At 42.9% G+C, this 17519-nt stretch overlaps 1 protein-coding gene and 1 pseudogene across 2 annotated transcripts; both read right to left on the bottom strand.

Annotated features, from left to right (window-relative positions):
- Positions 1-11247: 11247 nt before the first annotated feature.
- LOC103648980 (probable glucuronosyltransferase Os03g0107900) lies at positions 11248-12377 on the bottom strand (annotated as a pseudogene). Its single transcript, XR_002268324.1, has one exon. The product of XR_002268324.1 is annotated as a probable glucuronosyltransferase Os03g0107900 (transcript).
- A 1742-nt stretch (positions 12378-14119) lies between these two features.
- Positions 14120-15548, bottom strand: LOC118476788 (transmembrane protein 256 homolog). The gene is made up of 6 exons (XM_035966561.1): positions 15394-15548; positions 15217-15287; positions 14769-14884; positions 14673-14714; positions 14418-14528; positions 14120-14213 (listed from the first exon to the last, which is right to left on the bottom strand). The coding sequence occupies exons 1-6, from the start codon at positions 15443-15445 to the stop codon at positions 14120-14122; spliced, it is 486 nt and encodes a 161-aa protein (XP_035822454.1). The 5' UTR covers positions 15446-15548.
- Positions 15549-17519: the final 1971 nt, after the last annotated feature.

Raw genomic sequence — 17519 nt, forward strand, 5'->3', positions numbered from 1 at the left:
ATTAGCATGTATTTGTCTTGTATAAGTGAGATTAGCTTGTAGAGCTCACCGTATGACACCGGAGGCATACGTATACGTATGAGCATGAGAAAAGTTATGAAGAAAATATTTGTAGGGACTTGAAAAATGATTCTGAAGGTATTTCTTAGGAAGAAAATACTTGGAGATATATCGGTGGAATATTTGGACAGTATTTCTGGAAAGAATTTGAGGGGGATCACTGGAGAAATATCTGGACAGTATTTCTGGAAAGAATTTGAGGGGGGTCACTGGGGAAATATCTGGACAGTATTTCTGGAAAGAATTTGAGGGGGATCACTGGCGAAATATTTGTAGGATATTTGGAGGAGGATTTTGGAGAGAATATAGACCACTATATTTTATTTGCTGATATCAACTCGCAAACAAACATTTTGAAATGAAATTTGAAATTCATTTTGAATTTAGAGCGAGTTTGAGAAATTTTTAAGATTTGAATTTTTTGGATGCTACAAATCTACCCCACTTAAAATGAATCTCGTCCTCGAGATTCGGCTTAGAAGGGTTATGGGTATAGCTTTACTTCAGCTACATATCTTCACTTTGCAGACTCTTCGAGGAGATGGAACTTCAACAAAATCTGGCCTTTCAGGAGCATCCGGTTGCTGATTGCAAACGCTGATTCTGGCTACTCAAAGATCATCTTCAGGCTTCTAGCTTTTGCTTGGCAGCTAGCTTATTGAAGAAGCATCGATGCTAACACGCAAACCTTTCTCTTGTGAACTCCCACATGGATTCCTTCCTTGATTGGTCTTCTGGTGCTTCATCAACAAAACTTGGGTGATCACTTCTCATCCAGAAACTTATATGCTTGGACGATCGGGTCCTCCACAAGCTTGCTACAGGCCTTCTTCTTTTTCTCCATAGCAGGAACCTTACCGGAACACTACCCCACTTAAAAAGAATGAGGTTAGAACTCTTGAATCTTGGGGATTTGAACTCCTTGAAGTACCTCATAACAAGGGTGTTACGGGACCTTCTTCTGCTGTTGCTGCTTGAGCAGGCTGCGGAGAAATGACTGACACAGGGTTGATTTTGGGAGAACCTTCTTCTCATCTTCTCTTCACTATCTTCTTTTCTCTTTTCACTTTTCACTGCCTCTTTCTTTCGCTTTGCTCTTCCCACTCGAGGATTCTATCAAAGAGTATTACTATCATACACTGGAGGAAACCAAAGACTATGAACCATGTGCAACAGTCTTCAACCTAAGAATCACCGAGCATTGTGATCTTAGGGGCGAGGGAGTGGAAAATGGAGTTGCTTGCTATTTGGCAGGGGGTTTATCTGGAGTGTGCTTTGCTTTGAGCGAGATGAGGGAGCTGGTGGGGGGGGTTATAGGCGAGCGGGGGTGCTCGGGGGAGGTGTGGAGTGGTAGTGATGGAGCAGGTGACACGAGGCAGCAGGTGCGACATGGGGAGGGGGGCATGTTGCCGGCGACGATGGCGGTGGGTGCGCTGCAAAAGGGGGTGTGGGTGGCGGTGGGGGTGCGCATGGAGGCGGGCACGCGTGCGGGGGGCACGGGTGAGTGGTGGGCTCAATGACCCTGATGTTTGTGGTTTCTGGTTCCAAGAATCTTTGCCTCTCTGTATGGTAATAACTCCTTCTGTCCTCTTTTCCTGTTTACTTTGACTCAGCGGCAGTTCTTTGATTCTCACGGTCGGTCCTTTTGACTGAGCGGTTGGACTGGTTCCTTCTGTAGCTTATTCCATGCTTCAAGTGTAAGCTTCCCGGTATCTTCTTGGGTATGGCACTTTTCTCTTGAGATGGGTTAAGATGAGAATGGAAGCATAAGGTGAGGATTAGATCTAATTTGTGATCTATGTTTTTAGAGAAAACCTTTCTTAAAAAAAATAAAACACACAAGCTCAGCAATGATAAGCACAAACAAATCGAATGTTTTGAATAAGGGAAGAATAGAGTTTTTCCAAAGCACGGACTACTCAGATTCGAGGCTAAGCATAACTACTATTGCTTGGCTCCTGAATTGAGAACTATGCTAAATGCAACTTATGAGCACTAACGTTAAAGCATCACATATGCACTCAAAAGGGAGGAAAACACCAAGCGAAATTCATTTTGAAATGCCCTAGGGGGCAACACAATTAGAGTTTTTCAAAACACGAGTCTACACGATTACCTCTCATACATGTAGGGCTCTAGCCAAAGTGAAGAAAAACTTCACTACCCAATGCATGCAGAGGACTGGGCATAACTAACTTCAGACCAGGCAGCTTCTCTTTTGGCAAGGCTGGCACACAACTTCAATCTGAGACATCTCCTGGATGGGTTAAGAGGGAGATGATGTTGATGACTTCTTCTGGCAGCGACTGAGATGGCAGCACGGGGTCGAACTCTTCTTCAAGCGGGACTGTCTCTTGTAGCTCCTCAGAGGGCGCTGGAATCTTCTTCATGGTGAGGGGCTCACACAACTCCGGCGGGGGATCTTGGGAGGACTCGGGGTGCTCTTGCTTATCCATAGCCTTAGGGGAGACTGGAATTCCTTCCAAGACTATGGCTCCTTCCGGTGGTTCCCAAATCTTCTCTCCTCTGATAGAGTCCGGGTGGCCTTCAAGAATCTGGGGGTCTTCAGCTCTGATGGGTTGAACAGGGTTGGATGAAGCGGGCTCTTGGATCCGCAGGGCTCTACGTTGGTTATGGTTTACCAAGTAGGCCTCCATCAACTTCTGGACGTGCTCATCCTTGGCTTGCTTCAGGGCTTTAACAGCAATGACTTCACGACTCTCCAAGGCAGTTACACGGGCTTGAGCTGTGGTGAGATCCACATGCAGCTGATGGTTGCGCTTCTCTGCATCTTCTGCTCGGGCAATCATCTGACGGTGGTGCCGAGCCAAGAAATCATACTGTGCATCAAGGGTGAGCAGGTATGCAGTGAGGTACACGACGGTGGGGTCATCCTCAAGCATCTGCTTTCTTTCCAATGCACGCATCCTGGCCATCCAAACTGGACGATCTCTCTGAAAGGGCGGAAAGAATCTGAGCGGGGTGTCGGCCACTTCTTTTTCATAGATCTGACACAGGGCCCTCATTGCCTTGCGAGCGACGACTTGGCAGGTGTCTTTGAATCTGTGCCCAGCAGCAGTGACACTCCATTCCACATGGTGCGGACTGGATCCAATGTATACAGTCACGACACACTTCTCTGTGCCATGCTCGACGAATTCACGACCATCATACTCTGGCTGGCTCCTGATTCCGAGGCGAACTGTGCATGTTCTCAGCAACTTGGGGAAACCATCTTCATTCTGGCACAAGCTGGTTTGGCAACGGACCTCTATCTGACTTCTGAGAGAAGGAAAGGGGAAAGCATTTTTGAAATGAAGGGATGAGAGCAAGAATTTTTTTTAAGAAAATAGTTTTGACTCAAAAACTTTTGATCAGGCTAAGGGTTACGTCCTGTGGCCAACCTAACAGCTCTGATACCACCTGAAGCGTCCCGATCCTCTGGGAATCAAATGTGATACAATTACTAGTCCCAGGAGGCTAGTAAACACATTTATACATCAGATGGTTCCAGATCTGCTTAAACGAGACAAACCTATAAAGGTGGCGATCAACTTTAAGAGTTGGTCCACAACTCGGGACATATCATCAGAGTGGGGCTGAAGCAGCCCGATATACGCAGTGAAGCAATTCAGCGGTCCAACAGCCACAGGCAAGGTTGGGAACAGTCGTAACTCTTACTCGATCTCCTTTTTCTGAAAAACAACAAATAAGCAAGGGTGAGTACAAACATACTCAGCAGCCCACCTTCACCCGCGGAATGGGGAAATCAGATATAATGCATGGAATATGTGGAGCTCAGGATATTTTGCAGAAACAACAATATTTTATGCAGAGTTGTTTTGAAAAACATTTTGTATTTTTGCAAAGCGCATCCTCTCCAAAAGGAGCAGGAAGTTTTTCAGTATTATAACAAAATCCCCTGGACTAAACCATCCAGGTATCTCAGCAGTTTCCCACTGGTTTTCATTTTCAAAAACAGCTACTCGACTTCCCGTCCACCATAGCTCACGGCTCAATCGCCGAACCTTTTAAAAACACTTTTCTCAAACGCACCCTTTTTTGGAAAACAAAACATTAATTGCCATACCATAGCAGACTCGTCCATTCCTGTGGACACAGAATATTCGAATAGGTTTTCAAACTCTGCGCAGAGGTGTACACTTTACCCACTAGTTCGGCTCTGCGATCCCATGGCCAATGAGACCCGAATCCGACTCTCTTTCTTTCCCCGCACGTCCTAACCTTAACGGTTATCCGGAAGGAGTCAGGCCACCACCATGTCCAAACCGGACAAAACTTTCCCCCTCCTTATCCTCCCGGCGCTCCCCAGCCTTCATAACCCTGGGGTTGGACCGTACGAGTTCAGATTGAGTGACTGCCCACACAGTCTCGAGTGGTTGTACTATTAAAGAGTACAGGTAGTGAAGATGACAAACCGGTCCTTATATGAGAAGACAATCCTTCTGCTCACGCCTAAACCAGCTGAGCCAACACCTTAGGCCCTCCCCTAAACCAGGGAGTCCCTGATTATCCCACTCACAAGGCGATAAGGGTGAAAACCCTTCATCACACACATTTTGAAAAAGCATTTTCTTTTGAAAACTCACACCTGTTCTCAAATCATTTGGAACATATATATCAGGGATTGATTGCGGCAAGCGGCTGGGTGGCCATAATAACTTGTCTCAAAATCATATCATGCATAAAATAACCGGCTGAGGGTTGTGGTTGAAAAATCATAGGTAATTTATGCATCAAAGGGATCCAGTGAGCTTGTCGTGCTTATTCGGCGAAGGGGGAAGGGGAGCTCGTGGAACTGGCTTCTGGCTCCACCGCCTAGCGTAGACTTGCGGATCTGGCCTCCACGAGACGGCACGAACGCTCCGATAACTATGCAACATGAACAAGCAAACATACAAACCAACAAGTATAGCAACAAATATTTAGTATAGTGGTCAGAATAGTGATACATGGATGGGTAGAGTCTTGAGTAGAATATGTGGCATGCGGTGTTGAGATACTACTAGTGGTGGAGCGGAGGTGCTTACCAGGAGGGTGGACTGGAGGCGAAGCGACACTATGTGTGTAGCCGGCAGAGCAGAGTAACTGAGTGGGTGGGGTGTTTGCCTTGGCTGAGGGTGTTGAGTGTGTGTGGAGAGGGAGAGGGTAGCTGGGTGTATTTATAGCTGGGTGTATGTGGTGTAGTACAGTGAAGTTCACTGTTGGTGAGAATAGTGACGAATGAATCGTCTGACTTAGTATGAACAGGAGAGTTATAGGCAGAATATGGGACAAGAGTATTTTGGGAGTTTTCTGGAATATGGACCATGCTTAAGGGATGACATGGTTGGATAGGGAATAGTTTGATAAGAATTTAGAAACGAGGATTATTGGAATGTGAGTTTGGAAGCCTGGTTCGAAGGAATCTTAAAGTTAAGCGTGCTCAACTTGGAGAAACCTGGGATGGGTGACCAGATGGGAAGTTCCCTACTGGAAGGAAAATCACAGTCACCGGAGTTCGTATGACTGGAATATGGGTCTGGCTGGTCTTAGGTGGACTGGACAACATGATGTATGAGTAGTTGAAATTTGGGGTGATCGGCTAATCGATGAATAGTAACGATGAATAGTGACGACGAAAAAGTTACTAGATATCATCGATGAGTAGTAACGATGATGAATAGTAACGATGATGAATAGTAACACTGAATAGTAACGATGGTGAATAGTGTCAGTGAATAGTAACGATGAATAGGAACTATGAACGAACGATGAACGATCGAATGATCGAACGAACGAACGATCGGAATTTCGGCAGCATAACGGCAGGACAAAGATTATTTGGATGAACGAACGGACGAACGATCGAGTGATCGGACGAACGAACGATCGGAATTTCGGCAGCATAACGGCAGGACAAAGATTATCTGGAAGAACGATGAATAGGGACTATGAACGAACGATGAACGATGAATAGGAACTATGAACGAACGATGAACGATCGATTGATCGAACGAACGAACGATCGGAATTTCGGCAGCATAACGGTAGGAAAAAGATTATTTGGACGAACGAACGGACGAACGATCGAACGATCGGACGAACGGACGAACGAACCATGAACGATCGGACGAACGAACGAACAAACTAAGAACAGGGGACGAACGATCGAAGAACGATCGAACGATCCTTGTGCTAGTGTGTGCTTGTGTGGAACATGGAGTGGGTGTGTGTGTGGGGGGGAGAGTTGCCATGAAATGGCTTGGGGTGGGATGAGAGGAGGCCCTTGCCCCTCTATTTATAGCCATGGTGGGGGGATTAGGGGGAGGGATGAGAGGATTAGTGGGAGGATGAGAGGATTAGTGGGAGATTAGCATGTATTTGTCTTGTATAAGTGAGATTAGCTTGTAGAGCTCACCGTATGACACCGGAGGCATACGTATACGTATGAGCATGAGAAAAGTTATGAAGAAAATATTTGTAGGGACTTGAAAAATGATTCTGAAGGTATTTCTTAGGAAGAAAATACTTGGAGATATATCGGTGGAATATTTGGACAGTATTTCTGGAAAGAATTTGAGGGGGATCACTGGAGAAATATCTGGACAGTATTTCTGGAAAGAATTTGAGGGGGATCACTGGGGAAATATCTGGACAGTATTTCTGGAAAGAATTTGAGGGGGATCACTGGGGAAATATTTGTAGGATATTTGGAGGAGGATTTTGGAGAGAATATAGACCACTATATTTTATTTGCTGATATCAACTCGCAAACAAACATTTTGAAATGAAATTTGAAATTCATTTTGAATTTAGAGCGAGTTTGAGAAATTTTTAAGATTTGAATTTTTGGGATGCTACACACGCAAGTATGCAGGGGGAATATGCAGATTATGGTGATGCTGTGACATTTGATACAACACACAAGACAAATATATATGATAAACCATTGGGCATGTTTGTTGGAGCTAACAGCCATCTGCAGTGTACAGTGTTTGGATTTGTTTTGTTGGGAGATGAAACAGTTCAGACTTTTGAATGGGCATTCAATTCATTCAAAACATGTATGGGATGCGAGGGTCCGAGAGTTATGCTAACAGGTATGTGGTGTGTCAATTTGTTATGCAAAAAAGTCAAATAATTTATTGTGAAAGTAAAATAATAGTTTGTGAGCAATTGCAGATCAAGATCCTGCAATGCCAATTGCTCTAAGAACTGTATTTCCAAAAACAGTTCATAGACTGTGTTTATGGCATGTCCAGAACAGATTTATGCCATTCTTAAATGAATTATATGCAAGGTTTGCTGATAAGGATTTTAAAACAACATTCCAATCTATTATACATCATCCATTAACTCCTCATGAGTTTGAATGTGCCTGGGAAATGATGCTAGAGGAGTTCAATCTTCATGAAGATATGACTCTACGCAAATTATATGAAATAAGGAAGGAATGGTTACCAGCATTTTCTAAAAATGACTTCTGTGGGGTAATGATATCTACACAACGAAGTGAGACCATGAACAGATTAGTGAAGCAATCACATGTAGATGTGAACACCCCTCTGCATGAGTTCGCTAAATAAATGATGAAAATGTCGCATAGCAGGAAAATGAAAGAATCAAAGGAGGCATTGATGAGCAAGGTATGTCGTGCTTGTTATCAATAATGTATGGCATACATGTTTATGTAAATATGTTGTTTAATTATGATAATAACGTCTTATAGGGACCAAGGACAACAGATACATTGTATAGGTTCGAAGTGAGAGTCTCTAGGGCATACACCAGAGCTGTTATGAATAGATTGAGGAATCAATGAAATACACCACTGCATACAAAATATTAAATGACACAGACGGTTGTGATAAAGATTGGATCGTACAACATACAAAAAGGTCTAATAAAATTGTGTGGGGACAATATCAATTCAAAATAACAGCGGACATAGAAGCTGGGGAGTATACGTGCGAGTGCAAACAGTGGGAACATACAGGTTTGTACATATTGTGTTGATTAAAAGAATAAATTTGCATACTAAATAATTTGTTGATTGTAGTACAAATTAATGTATATCATTAAAAAAATAATTGTTGGTTTTCATGTTTTAAGGTCTATTGTGTGTTCATCTTTTAAGAGCCTTCATGCATCTATAAGTTGAAAAGATACCTTCAAAGTATATATTGCAAAGGTACACTGTCTCATCAAGAAAAGATGTACCGTTTGAAAGAATTGATAAGAGCTTCAGGGGAAAGGATGGAGTTACTAAATCATACAGACATAAAATGTTGCTAACGAAAACAATGAAAGTTGTTCGCCAGGCGTGTATGTCAAAAGCAGGGTACGACAAGGCAATGGATGTGTTGGATGAGCTCGATGGCTTTCTATGCCGATTGGAGCCAGACATTGGATGTAATGAGTCATGTGATGTTAGTGATGATGAGGAAAACCAGGTAATAAGATTCCAATTTTTTAAATGTTATACTATTTGTAACATATAGTATGCATAGTAACATATTATTTGTACCAGGAAGGAGAAGTAAATAATAATAATGCTGGCCATGGAATGGAAGATGACAATTCAATTACATGCCATAAAATGGTATGTAAAAGATAAATATATAATCTTGCATAAAGTATTGTATATAATGAATATATAAAATCAATGTACTAACAAAATTTTTATTTTGTAGGATGAGCATAACACCATGACTGGATGTGAACATGCGTTAACATTAATAACAGCTGGTAACCAGGTACATATTAAAAAATTATTGTTCATTTGTATATAATGAAAATAGATGTTTATGCTGCATGGAAATGATGATGTATTTGGGTTGTGCTATATAGGTGGACAACATGAGAATTCCACCTGAGGTTGGTGATACAAGTTCTCCGTGTCACGTAGCACATGACCGAATGGAACAGATTGATGCATCCTCAGAAGCTAAAAAGGTGAGCATTGAGAACTGATTTTGCTGATTGGTAGAAAGATACTTTATGTAAATATGTGTATACTAATTAATAACTTATTTTATTACTAGGTATATGCCCGTGCGTTGCTACGGAATCAATATGATAAAAATGCATTAACATGCAAAAACATTAATTGTTTAACTATATTTTTGTTAATATAGAATGCCTGTATATGTTTTGACTATAGAAATTCAGCGTAGTGGTCCTAAGCAATGCCTGTATTCTCACTCGAGCTCGCAGCTGGCTTAGTATGACACACGTTCTCACGAAACTGTCATCTGCTCTATATGTTCCTATAGTCAAAACATCAAGGATAGGGAAACTGTCATCTGCTCATTATTATGGGTTCTTCTAAACATTGTGTAAAACATGGACAATTATATGATATCATCTTGATAATAGCAAGGCTACCAGACTTCTACAACCAACTGAGCTATAACTCCTATCAGTTTCTGCTAACCGAACGAAACAACTATCACACCACATAGGCACCTGCGCACTGGTCAGCACGTCCAACATCAAGGTTCATTGGTTCGCAACCCACTTCACTCATCAGAGATTTTGGAATACCCAATACATAGTACACGTTCAGATATCCTAGAGTACACACGAGGGTGTTAACAAAAATAATCTGAAATATATATGGTTCAGCATAACAGTGACAAGATAGTCACATAGAGCCTTTCACCTTTAGTGTACTATAAAGTTCAGGGAGAGATCACTAAGTTGCACATAGGTGTCCACGGGCAAACACCCATTCAATAATTAAGTCAAGGTACCTTACCGAGTGTAGTAATCCTTCGACAGATATATGTCTTTAACAGGGCCAAATTTTCCAAATGGTCTACGAAGGTCATCAGGCTTTTTTCGTGTTCGGGGTGGAGCGTTTTTTTTTGCCTTTTGTTCCTAATGCTCTTGGTCTTCACAGCTGCAGATAGAACTGGACCGTGTCTCCAAGGAAAGGAATGAGTTGGTGCGTACCTTGTGTTATCATTCGTGGCAGTATTCTGTATTTTTGTGGATCCTTAGAACTGTACATTTTTACCAATCTTGTTTGAATCTAAATTGAGATGAGGTCTGATCTACTACTACTAAAACTGGTGCTGCTGACCAACTCTTTTTTTACTGGTTAGTGGGGATTGTTTTTAGATAACTCAGTATGATCAACAGGTGATGATTCTCTGTAATCTTGTTTGCAGAAAAATTAATGCACTGCGCTGAAAAAGGACAGAACAAAGAAAGATCTTCAAATCAAAGCTAAAGAAGCGGAAATTCAAAATCTGAAAAAAGCTAATGTGTAAGTACTACTGGTTTCATGTGTACATAAGTTATCGTGTTATTATACGGTTCCGTTGCAACGCACGGGTACTCACCTAGTATTTCTTAAGGTGTCTCGAGGCATATACATTTTTGTTTAATATCTCGTGTCTTAATGTCTAAATCAGAAGACGATCTTTTCGCGAAGAGTCCATCTCAATCTCTTAACTCGAGTGTGTATAACCTCGATTAATACTCATCTCTTGAGCTATCTTTAGATATAATATATATTTACTAAGAGATTTAATTTGGAGACGCTCCATCGTAGTAAGTGTTACTAAAACTACGTTTAAATGCAAAACTCTAATTAGAGATTGAAACCGCATTTAATGTTTTTTATGTTTTAAACTATAAACACCATTAGCTACTTTTAGGCCCAGTCTATTAGTTATTTTTAGGGTCCAATGCGACTCATGGGTGAAGTTTTGGTAAATCCACTAACCTCTCTGTTTTAGTATTTAACTTTATGTTATTGTCTGAAATTATGATATATTAATATTTTTCCTATGTTATTTAAATGTTTTAACGTTTTATCATTTTAATAACCTTGTTCTTAGTCTATTTATTGTCTTTTATGTTTAGAGAACCGTTTAAGTAATGCATGCCATGAATATGAACGGTTGATACTTGCATACCCCGTCCCACAAACCTACAACGAAAGTCATTCTCACTTGCTTTTTGAGAAAGTCAAATATTTTTCAACTTCGACCAATTATATATAAAAGAATATTAGATATCGGAATTTATTTTTATAATAAATTTACTTAGTGATATAAGTATTGCTAATATTTTATATAAAACTAACCCAACACATCTACAGGGTCATTCTTTTGGTACGGAGGAAGTATGGTTGAGATAACGACTGTAGAATAGATCTCAGTCATGTTTCGCTGTTCTTTTAATAGGCTAGAGTGCTTCTCGTTATCTTAAAATCAACTCATTCTTTGACACCATTCTATTTACAGAAGAATTTAAGTAGCATACACAACAGCCCGACAACTATACAAGTGTGCAACCAAAAAAATAAATACAAAAAATATGCTGCAACCTCTAAATTGCAGTAAGATCTATGTTCTTTCTATGGCAAGAAAAGCAAACTCATCCTAGTTCTTAAAAGAATAAATAAATGTGTGAACGGTATGCCTATACGTTATACAGACCTGGTCAACTTGTCAACTGAGATTGGGATCTCCAGTTAGGCACTAACCAGACAACAAGCCAACGAAGGTTGAGCTAACAGCCCATATTCCCATTGACCTAACTGAAGGTTGGGAACTCTTGCTTGAGATCAATATTCAGAATTTCTAGATTAGAAAATCCATGTCAGAAGTAGAGCTCTGGTTTGAGATCGTCATTCTGAATTTCTGGTGAGAAAAAACCATGTCAGAGGTGGATCTCAGGCTCAGGTCTCGACTCAATGTTGATGTTGTCAGCCAGGGCGGCATGCTGTGAACTGCAGAGTGCAAACCATGGGTACACAGCTGCAACAGATGACCTTCTGTGTGCTTCACCTCCTCCAGGAATAGGATCCAACAGATCTCCTCCGAGACTGGTCCAGCAAAACCTCAAGCTCCCTCAAAACTTGCCATGTAGCAGCGCCTGCTTCCATCGGACGATTGAAAACCAGAGCCCTCTGCTTCACTGGATCCCACAAATTCTTCTGTATCACGGTCAAATTGGTTGCCACAACATGGTCAAGCACCATCTCAAGACTGGCTGTCCTTCTCAGCCACCTGCAGTGAGATCTCCTGCCACTGGAGGACTGGAGGGAACGACAGACGTATGTTATCAGCAATTATAACCGGAATGCAGCCTAGCAGGACTGATTCCACGAGCCGAGGACTCCAAGGTGCCCATCCCAGCGGGCAGAGGCAGAACAACGACCGGGCCATCTCTGATCGGTAGTTGTCGAACCGCTTTCTCTTGAGGTAGAACTTGCGATTGCGGCCATAATGTTGTAGAAGTTCAGTCCTCACCTTCCTGTTATAAGGAGAAGTTATTGAAGTCATGTTCGGTTTAGTTTCAAGATCTTGTTATTCATAAGTAGATGCATTGTACAAACAGTTAACTACTAAGTGAAATGAAGCATAGCCTAGCCTAGCAATGACCCCGTAATCAATCCATAGGTGGGTGCCCGTGCGTTGCAACGGAAACATAGAATACTATGACAACTTATGTACAAATAGGTGGGTGCCCGTGCGTTGCAATGGAAATATAGAATACTACGATAACTTATGTACAAATAGGTAGGTGCCCGTGTGTTGCAGCGTGGGACCGAGAGAGAGAAAGTGGTGGTGGAATACATAGCAAGCCAAAAAACATTTCTTCCCCTTTTTCCTTGCCTCGCTTCCCCTCCTCCGTCTCTTGTTCTCTCCTCTCCTCTCCGTCTGCTTCAGGCCCCTAGAAATTGAAGCCACCACCACCATAGAGCTCCGAGTAGACCTGAAACTTGGGCCGGGCCGGGCCAGCACGACACGAGCCCATCGTGCCTTGGGCTGTAAGTCTTCGGGCCGATATGGCCCTTAATATTTTTGGGTCGGGCCGTGCTGGGCCAAACACTTAAAATTTAAGCCCGGCACGACACTAAAGCACGTCGTGCCGGGCCCAGTCACTCATGCCGGGCCGGGCGGCACGATGGGCTGAAAATCAAAGCCCGACCCAGCCCTATATTCGTGTCGTGCTGTCACGACCCAATATACTTCGTGTCGGGCCGTGCTTTAAGCCCGTTTTCTTGGGCCATGCCTGAGCGGCCCAAAACAGCACGGCCCAAACTTTCAGGTCTAGCTCCGAGCCCCTCGCCCTCCTCCTCCGCCTGTTCGATGCGTCGATCTACAGGCAGGATGCTAAGTTGTACATATCTAAATAAAGGCATACTAAGTTTGCAATAATAAATAAACTCATATCAACAGGCATACTTGATATCTCATGAATTATCATTAACTTAATATCTCATGAATTATTCGCCTACAACCAATATAGAACTAAATTGTTGTTTTAGTTCAGGCTGAAAGTAATTGGTGTGAACCTTCCGTTGATGCAAAGAAAAAATAACAAAAAATAAATAACTCACTGGTGCTTTTCACCATACCTTTTTCACAGTACTTATAGATCCAGCCATTAGTTTTTTGCCAACAGTTGTTGACACAGTGAACGTAATCTTTCTGACCTAACCAAAAGTTATATTATAGTATCAACGACAAGTATTCCTACTTGACATATTATAAAGACAAAGAAAACTGCAGATGCAAGAAAAAATGTGAGGAAATAAAACATGTGTACTCTGCAGGAACAAATCACCTATCTCAGCACATTACCCATCACAACATTCAGTGCACCCTGAATTATATAATAAGTTCAAGACAGGTTAAATTGATGACAAAGAAACACCAACAGAACAAAATCATTCAGATAATGAATAGAGAACACATGTGCAGTTTCAAGTAAAAGTTTTGTATCAAGTATCAAACTATAAATGCATCAAAAAATATGATTCCCTATCCCCAACAATTGTAGTACTGCAGCTATAATTAATATGCTAAGTAAGAAACCAAACTGGCTTCCCCCTTTCCTGTGGCATAATTCCTCCAAGCACACATGGGACGACGCGTTAGGAGGACATCTAGGGCTTGTGAGCCGTGAAGGTGGTAATCACGGGTTGATTGAAGGAAAATTAGTCCTTGTATCCAAAGAGGCCCTAATTCTATAATATAGAGTGAAAGAACAACTTCATTGACAGTGACGAACATAAGGGCAGATAATCTTGTTAGATTAGAGACATATCTTCTAGGATCTTCCTTCTTCCGGATGACATGCATGATCCCCTTGTGCGCATGAGGTTCTCAACCAAAATATCATACCTGCAATTCAATGCAACATTGGCACAAATCATGGCTGTACCGTCTATGTCCAAGTGTGCATTGCAGGCATGTAGCTGGATAGTGGATGTATCATAGATCTAGGGATCAAAAGTCAAGAAAAAACTGGATCCTTTACCCGTATAAGGGAGGTTTCCGATGCCATAGACGGTGATCATGACAAAGAAAACTGCAGCACGTCAATACCAGACATAGTACACACACAGGAGGCTAGCCCAAGCAGCAATAAACGCAAAGCCCCCCAATGGTGCCGGTGAAGAAAACTTCCTGTCTTCAAGATAAGCCACGGTGTAGCACCTAACAAAATTGTACATCCTCTATCAATAAAGATTTTATGACACAATTCCAATGTAAATGAAAGATGTCAGAAGAACAAATTCATTTTTCTAATTCAATGTCTTCTGATAATTTACGTTTTGGTTAGGGGGGACAAATGCTTACGTTCCAGAGAAGAGCACGATTCCAGCAGTGAGGAGCCCTCCACTGCAAACACGTCAAGAATCGGAGAGTCCATGTAAATTAACCGGGAGGTATCACAACAGCAAAAATATTGAAGCATGCAGCACTGGTACAACGTCGGGGCGCTTGGTGATGGGCGTCCCGAGCAGCACCGCGGTGTGGACGAGATGGTACAGGGATGCTGTGTGCCAAACCTGCCAAAACCATTCACAACAAATTATAAAAAAACAAATCGCTAAATTGGGAGAACGAATCGGAGGCTGTAGAAAAACAGGATTACAATGTTATCAGAAGTGACAGTGTGCTCGCTCTAAGCACAGAGACTCCTACTCTGCCAAAAACTAATGCACATATTAGAATCGTCTTAGGATAGGTATCAAGATTTCATTTGACCGTTTGAGCACAAACTAAAGAAACTCCGGTAATTTTGAATCACTCCTTTTCTTTTCGCTCTCTAATCTGGAGTCTAGACCACATGTACAGTACAGCTACAAAAGTCAGTAGCATGATGGAGAACGTCATCTACCTCTTTGTACGTGGGGTTCTTGGGGCGGAACATGTGCGCGCCGTAGGTGCCGAGCCCCAAAGCGGCAACCCCTGCTCAAATCAACCACTCATCTCGGTGGTCTGATTAAGGAAAGAGGATTCCAGGAAGAAGGGGCGGGGGAGAGGACGAAAAGAGTGAAGAAAAAAGGTGGGTTACCGGAGACGGCGGCGACCTTGTGCCACAGCATCGGATCCGTCACCACCAACATCTTCCTCTTCTCTCTAGTTCGCTTCAACCTCCTTGTAAATTAACCGGGGGGTATCACAACAGCAAAAATATTGAAGCGGGCAGCACTGGTACTCACAACGTTGGGGCGCTTGGTGATGGGCTGGATCAACTTCAGAGCATTCACAAGACCTGTCATGGAACAAAATGTTGAGTACCCCATCATCATGAAGTTAAAGATGATAATAAGCTCAGAAGAGCGTTACCAGCATTGGCCCCATGCTTCAACTCGACTTCGAATCATGCCAACCTAATCGAACCTGAACGAAAATATAATATTTAAGGAACCCCGAGGCTGAACCAACTAATGTTGGATCGTAAAGAGGAGAATTGTAAAGCAAAAGGCCCTAATTGATTTAGCATAAACAAACAAAAATAGTGCAGCTGGGGCACTAACACATTTCCCAAACCTATTTTTGTTGCATAAACTGATGTGTGGTCAGCTGAGTAAACAAACAACCAACTAAATTGTACAAGATCCTAAATTACCCAATACAAAAGATTGTGGAGTATTAGTTCATCAATTGCACGAGACATGAGACACTTTGTAGAGATGCATAAACTCTGGGTGGCTAGATAAAATAATGAATAAACAACATCACACAGTAGAATCACTTGTATGCTCGATCCTGGACAAATTTTGCGCTCCTGAAAAGAATAAAAGGTAAACTATGTGACAGAGAAAACATGAAAGGATTTTAAGAGGACTGATGCAGAACACGTTGCTCATGTTGAGTCAAATGAAAACTTTAATAATCAACATGTCAGGGCAGTGTTATTTACCAATAGTGAATTAAAATAAACATATAGGATGAATAAAGAGCACCACAAGTGAACCGATTCAAGTAAAAAGATAAGAATAGATCAAACAATTTCGTTGGCATTATACATACCCCTGTAACCTTTACATACTGTCCATCTTTGGCAGTCCTGGAATCAGCATCAAAATAGCGATTAGCAAACCCAACTGCGCCTCTGCTACCCTAGCAAGCATTCCAGATCAGAAGTGCATCAACAAAACAAAATATGACCACAACAAATATCAGCAAAATTGCATTGTGAGGAGCCCCCAAAATGAAGCCACCTGCTATGAAACCGATCATAAAGAGCAGAATCACAACCTAGAGTATTGTCTTCGGAAAGCTTCCCTGAATTGAGTAACCATCTTCAGTGTTGAGATTAGCAACAGCTTGATTGTGATCAAAGGAAATAACCCACATTTTCATCGATGCAGCAGAATCAAGTGGCCCATAAAGTGTCCCTTCCTCCTGTCCACGTCCATTGCCATAGCGACGCCCATGCCAGCCACCAGCGCGAATGTGTTCAGGTGCTGCTCCATGTATAGCGGCAACGATACCATGGGCACCCCGAACCATAGGTTCTTCAGGATGGAGTTCTACCCGTAGTGCATGACGAAACCACCCATGGCCATGTGCACGAGGACCTCCTTCTGTGGCGTCGCTGCCGGTGGCCGCACCAGCTCCCTGTCGCTCGTCCTCTTGACGAAGCCCTCTAGGAGCAGCTCCGCCAGGTCCAAGTCTATGGGGCTCCACATGCCGTGCATCGGTGGGCCGTGCAGCACTCGCCCCCTTCCGGGTGAGAGGACACCAAATCCGAGGAAGGTAGGACTGGATCCGCTCACCGCGGCCTGAGGGACATGTCTAGGAGTACGCGATGACCCGGTTGGAGCAGAGCAGGTCCCTCGCCGTCGCGCACCCGGGCCACGTGATGTCCGTGCCGCCCAGGCTCGATCTCGCGCTCTTCCTCCTCGTCCTTGGTCGGCTTGATGGAGTCGTAGTTCACGCTATGCAGAGTGAGGTTGTAGCGGCAACGCGGTTGTTGTATGGGCGGTTTCGTCACGCGGTAGCAGGGAGAGCTGGAGGAGGTCGTGGAGACGGACGGGGGAGACGACGAGCGGGGGTGGGGATTGGGGGAGGGCCGGAGGGGGAGTCAGCTGAGGCCCTGACCCGGGAGAGAGCGGTTGCTACGATACTGGGCCTTGGTCTGGGCCATAACAAGCAGATGGGCCTGTGCTTCGTATTTGCGAGTTAAACTTA

The sequence above is a fragment of the Zea mays genome, chromosome 3, assembly GCF_902167145.1.
Source record: "Zea mays cultivar B73 chromosome 3, Zm-B73-REFERENCE-NAM-5.0, whole genome shotgun sequence".
Classification (NCBI taxonomy): domain Eukaryota; kingdom Viridiplantae; phylum Streptophyta; class Magnoliopsida; order Poales; family Poaceae; genus Zea; species Zea mays.

Excerpts from the sequence above, each read along its gene's own strand:
- LOC118476788 (XM_035966561.1), bottom strand. The coding sequence starts at position 15,445 with ATGTTGGTGGTGACGGATCCGATGCTGTGGCACAAGGTCGCCGCCGTC. Across the intron at positions 14,885-15,216 it reads AGAACCCCACGTACAAAGAG|GTTTGGCACACAGCATCCCT; the intron begins GTAGATGACGTT and ends TGGTTTTGGCAG. Across the intron at positions 14,715-14,768 it reads GCTTCAATATTTTTGCTGTT|TGGAGGGCTCCTCACTGCTG; the intron begins GTGATACCTCCC and ends ACGTGTTTGCAG.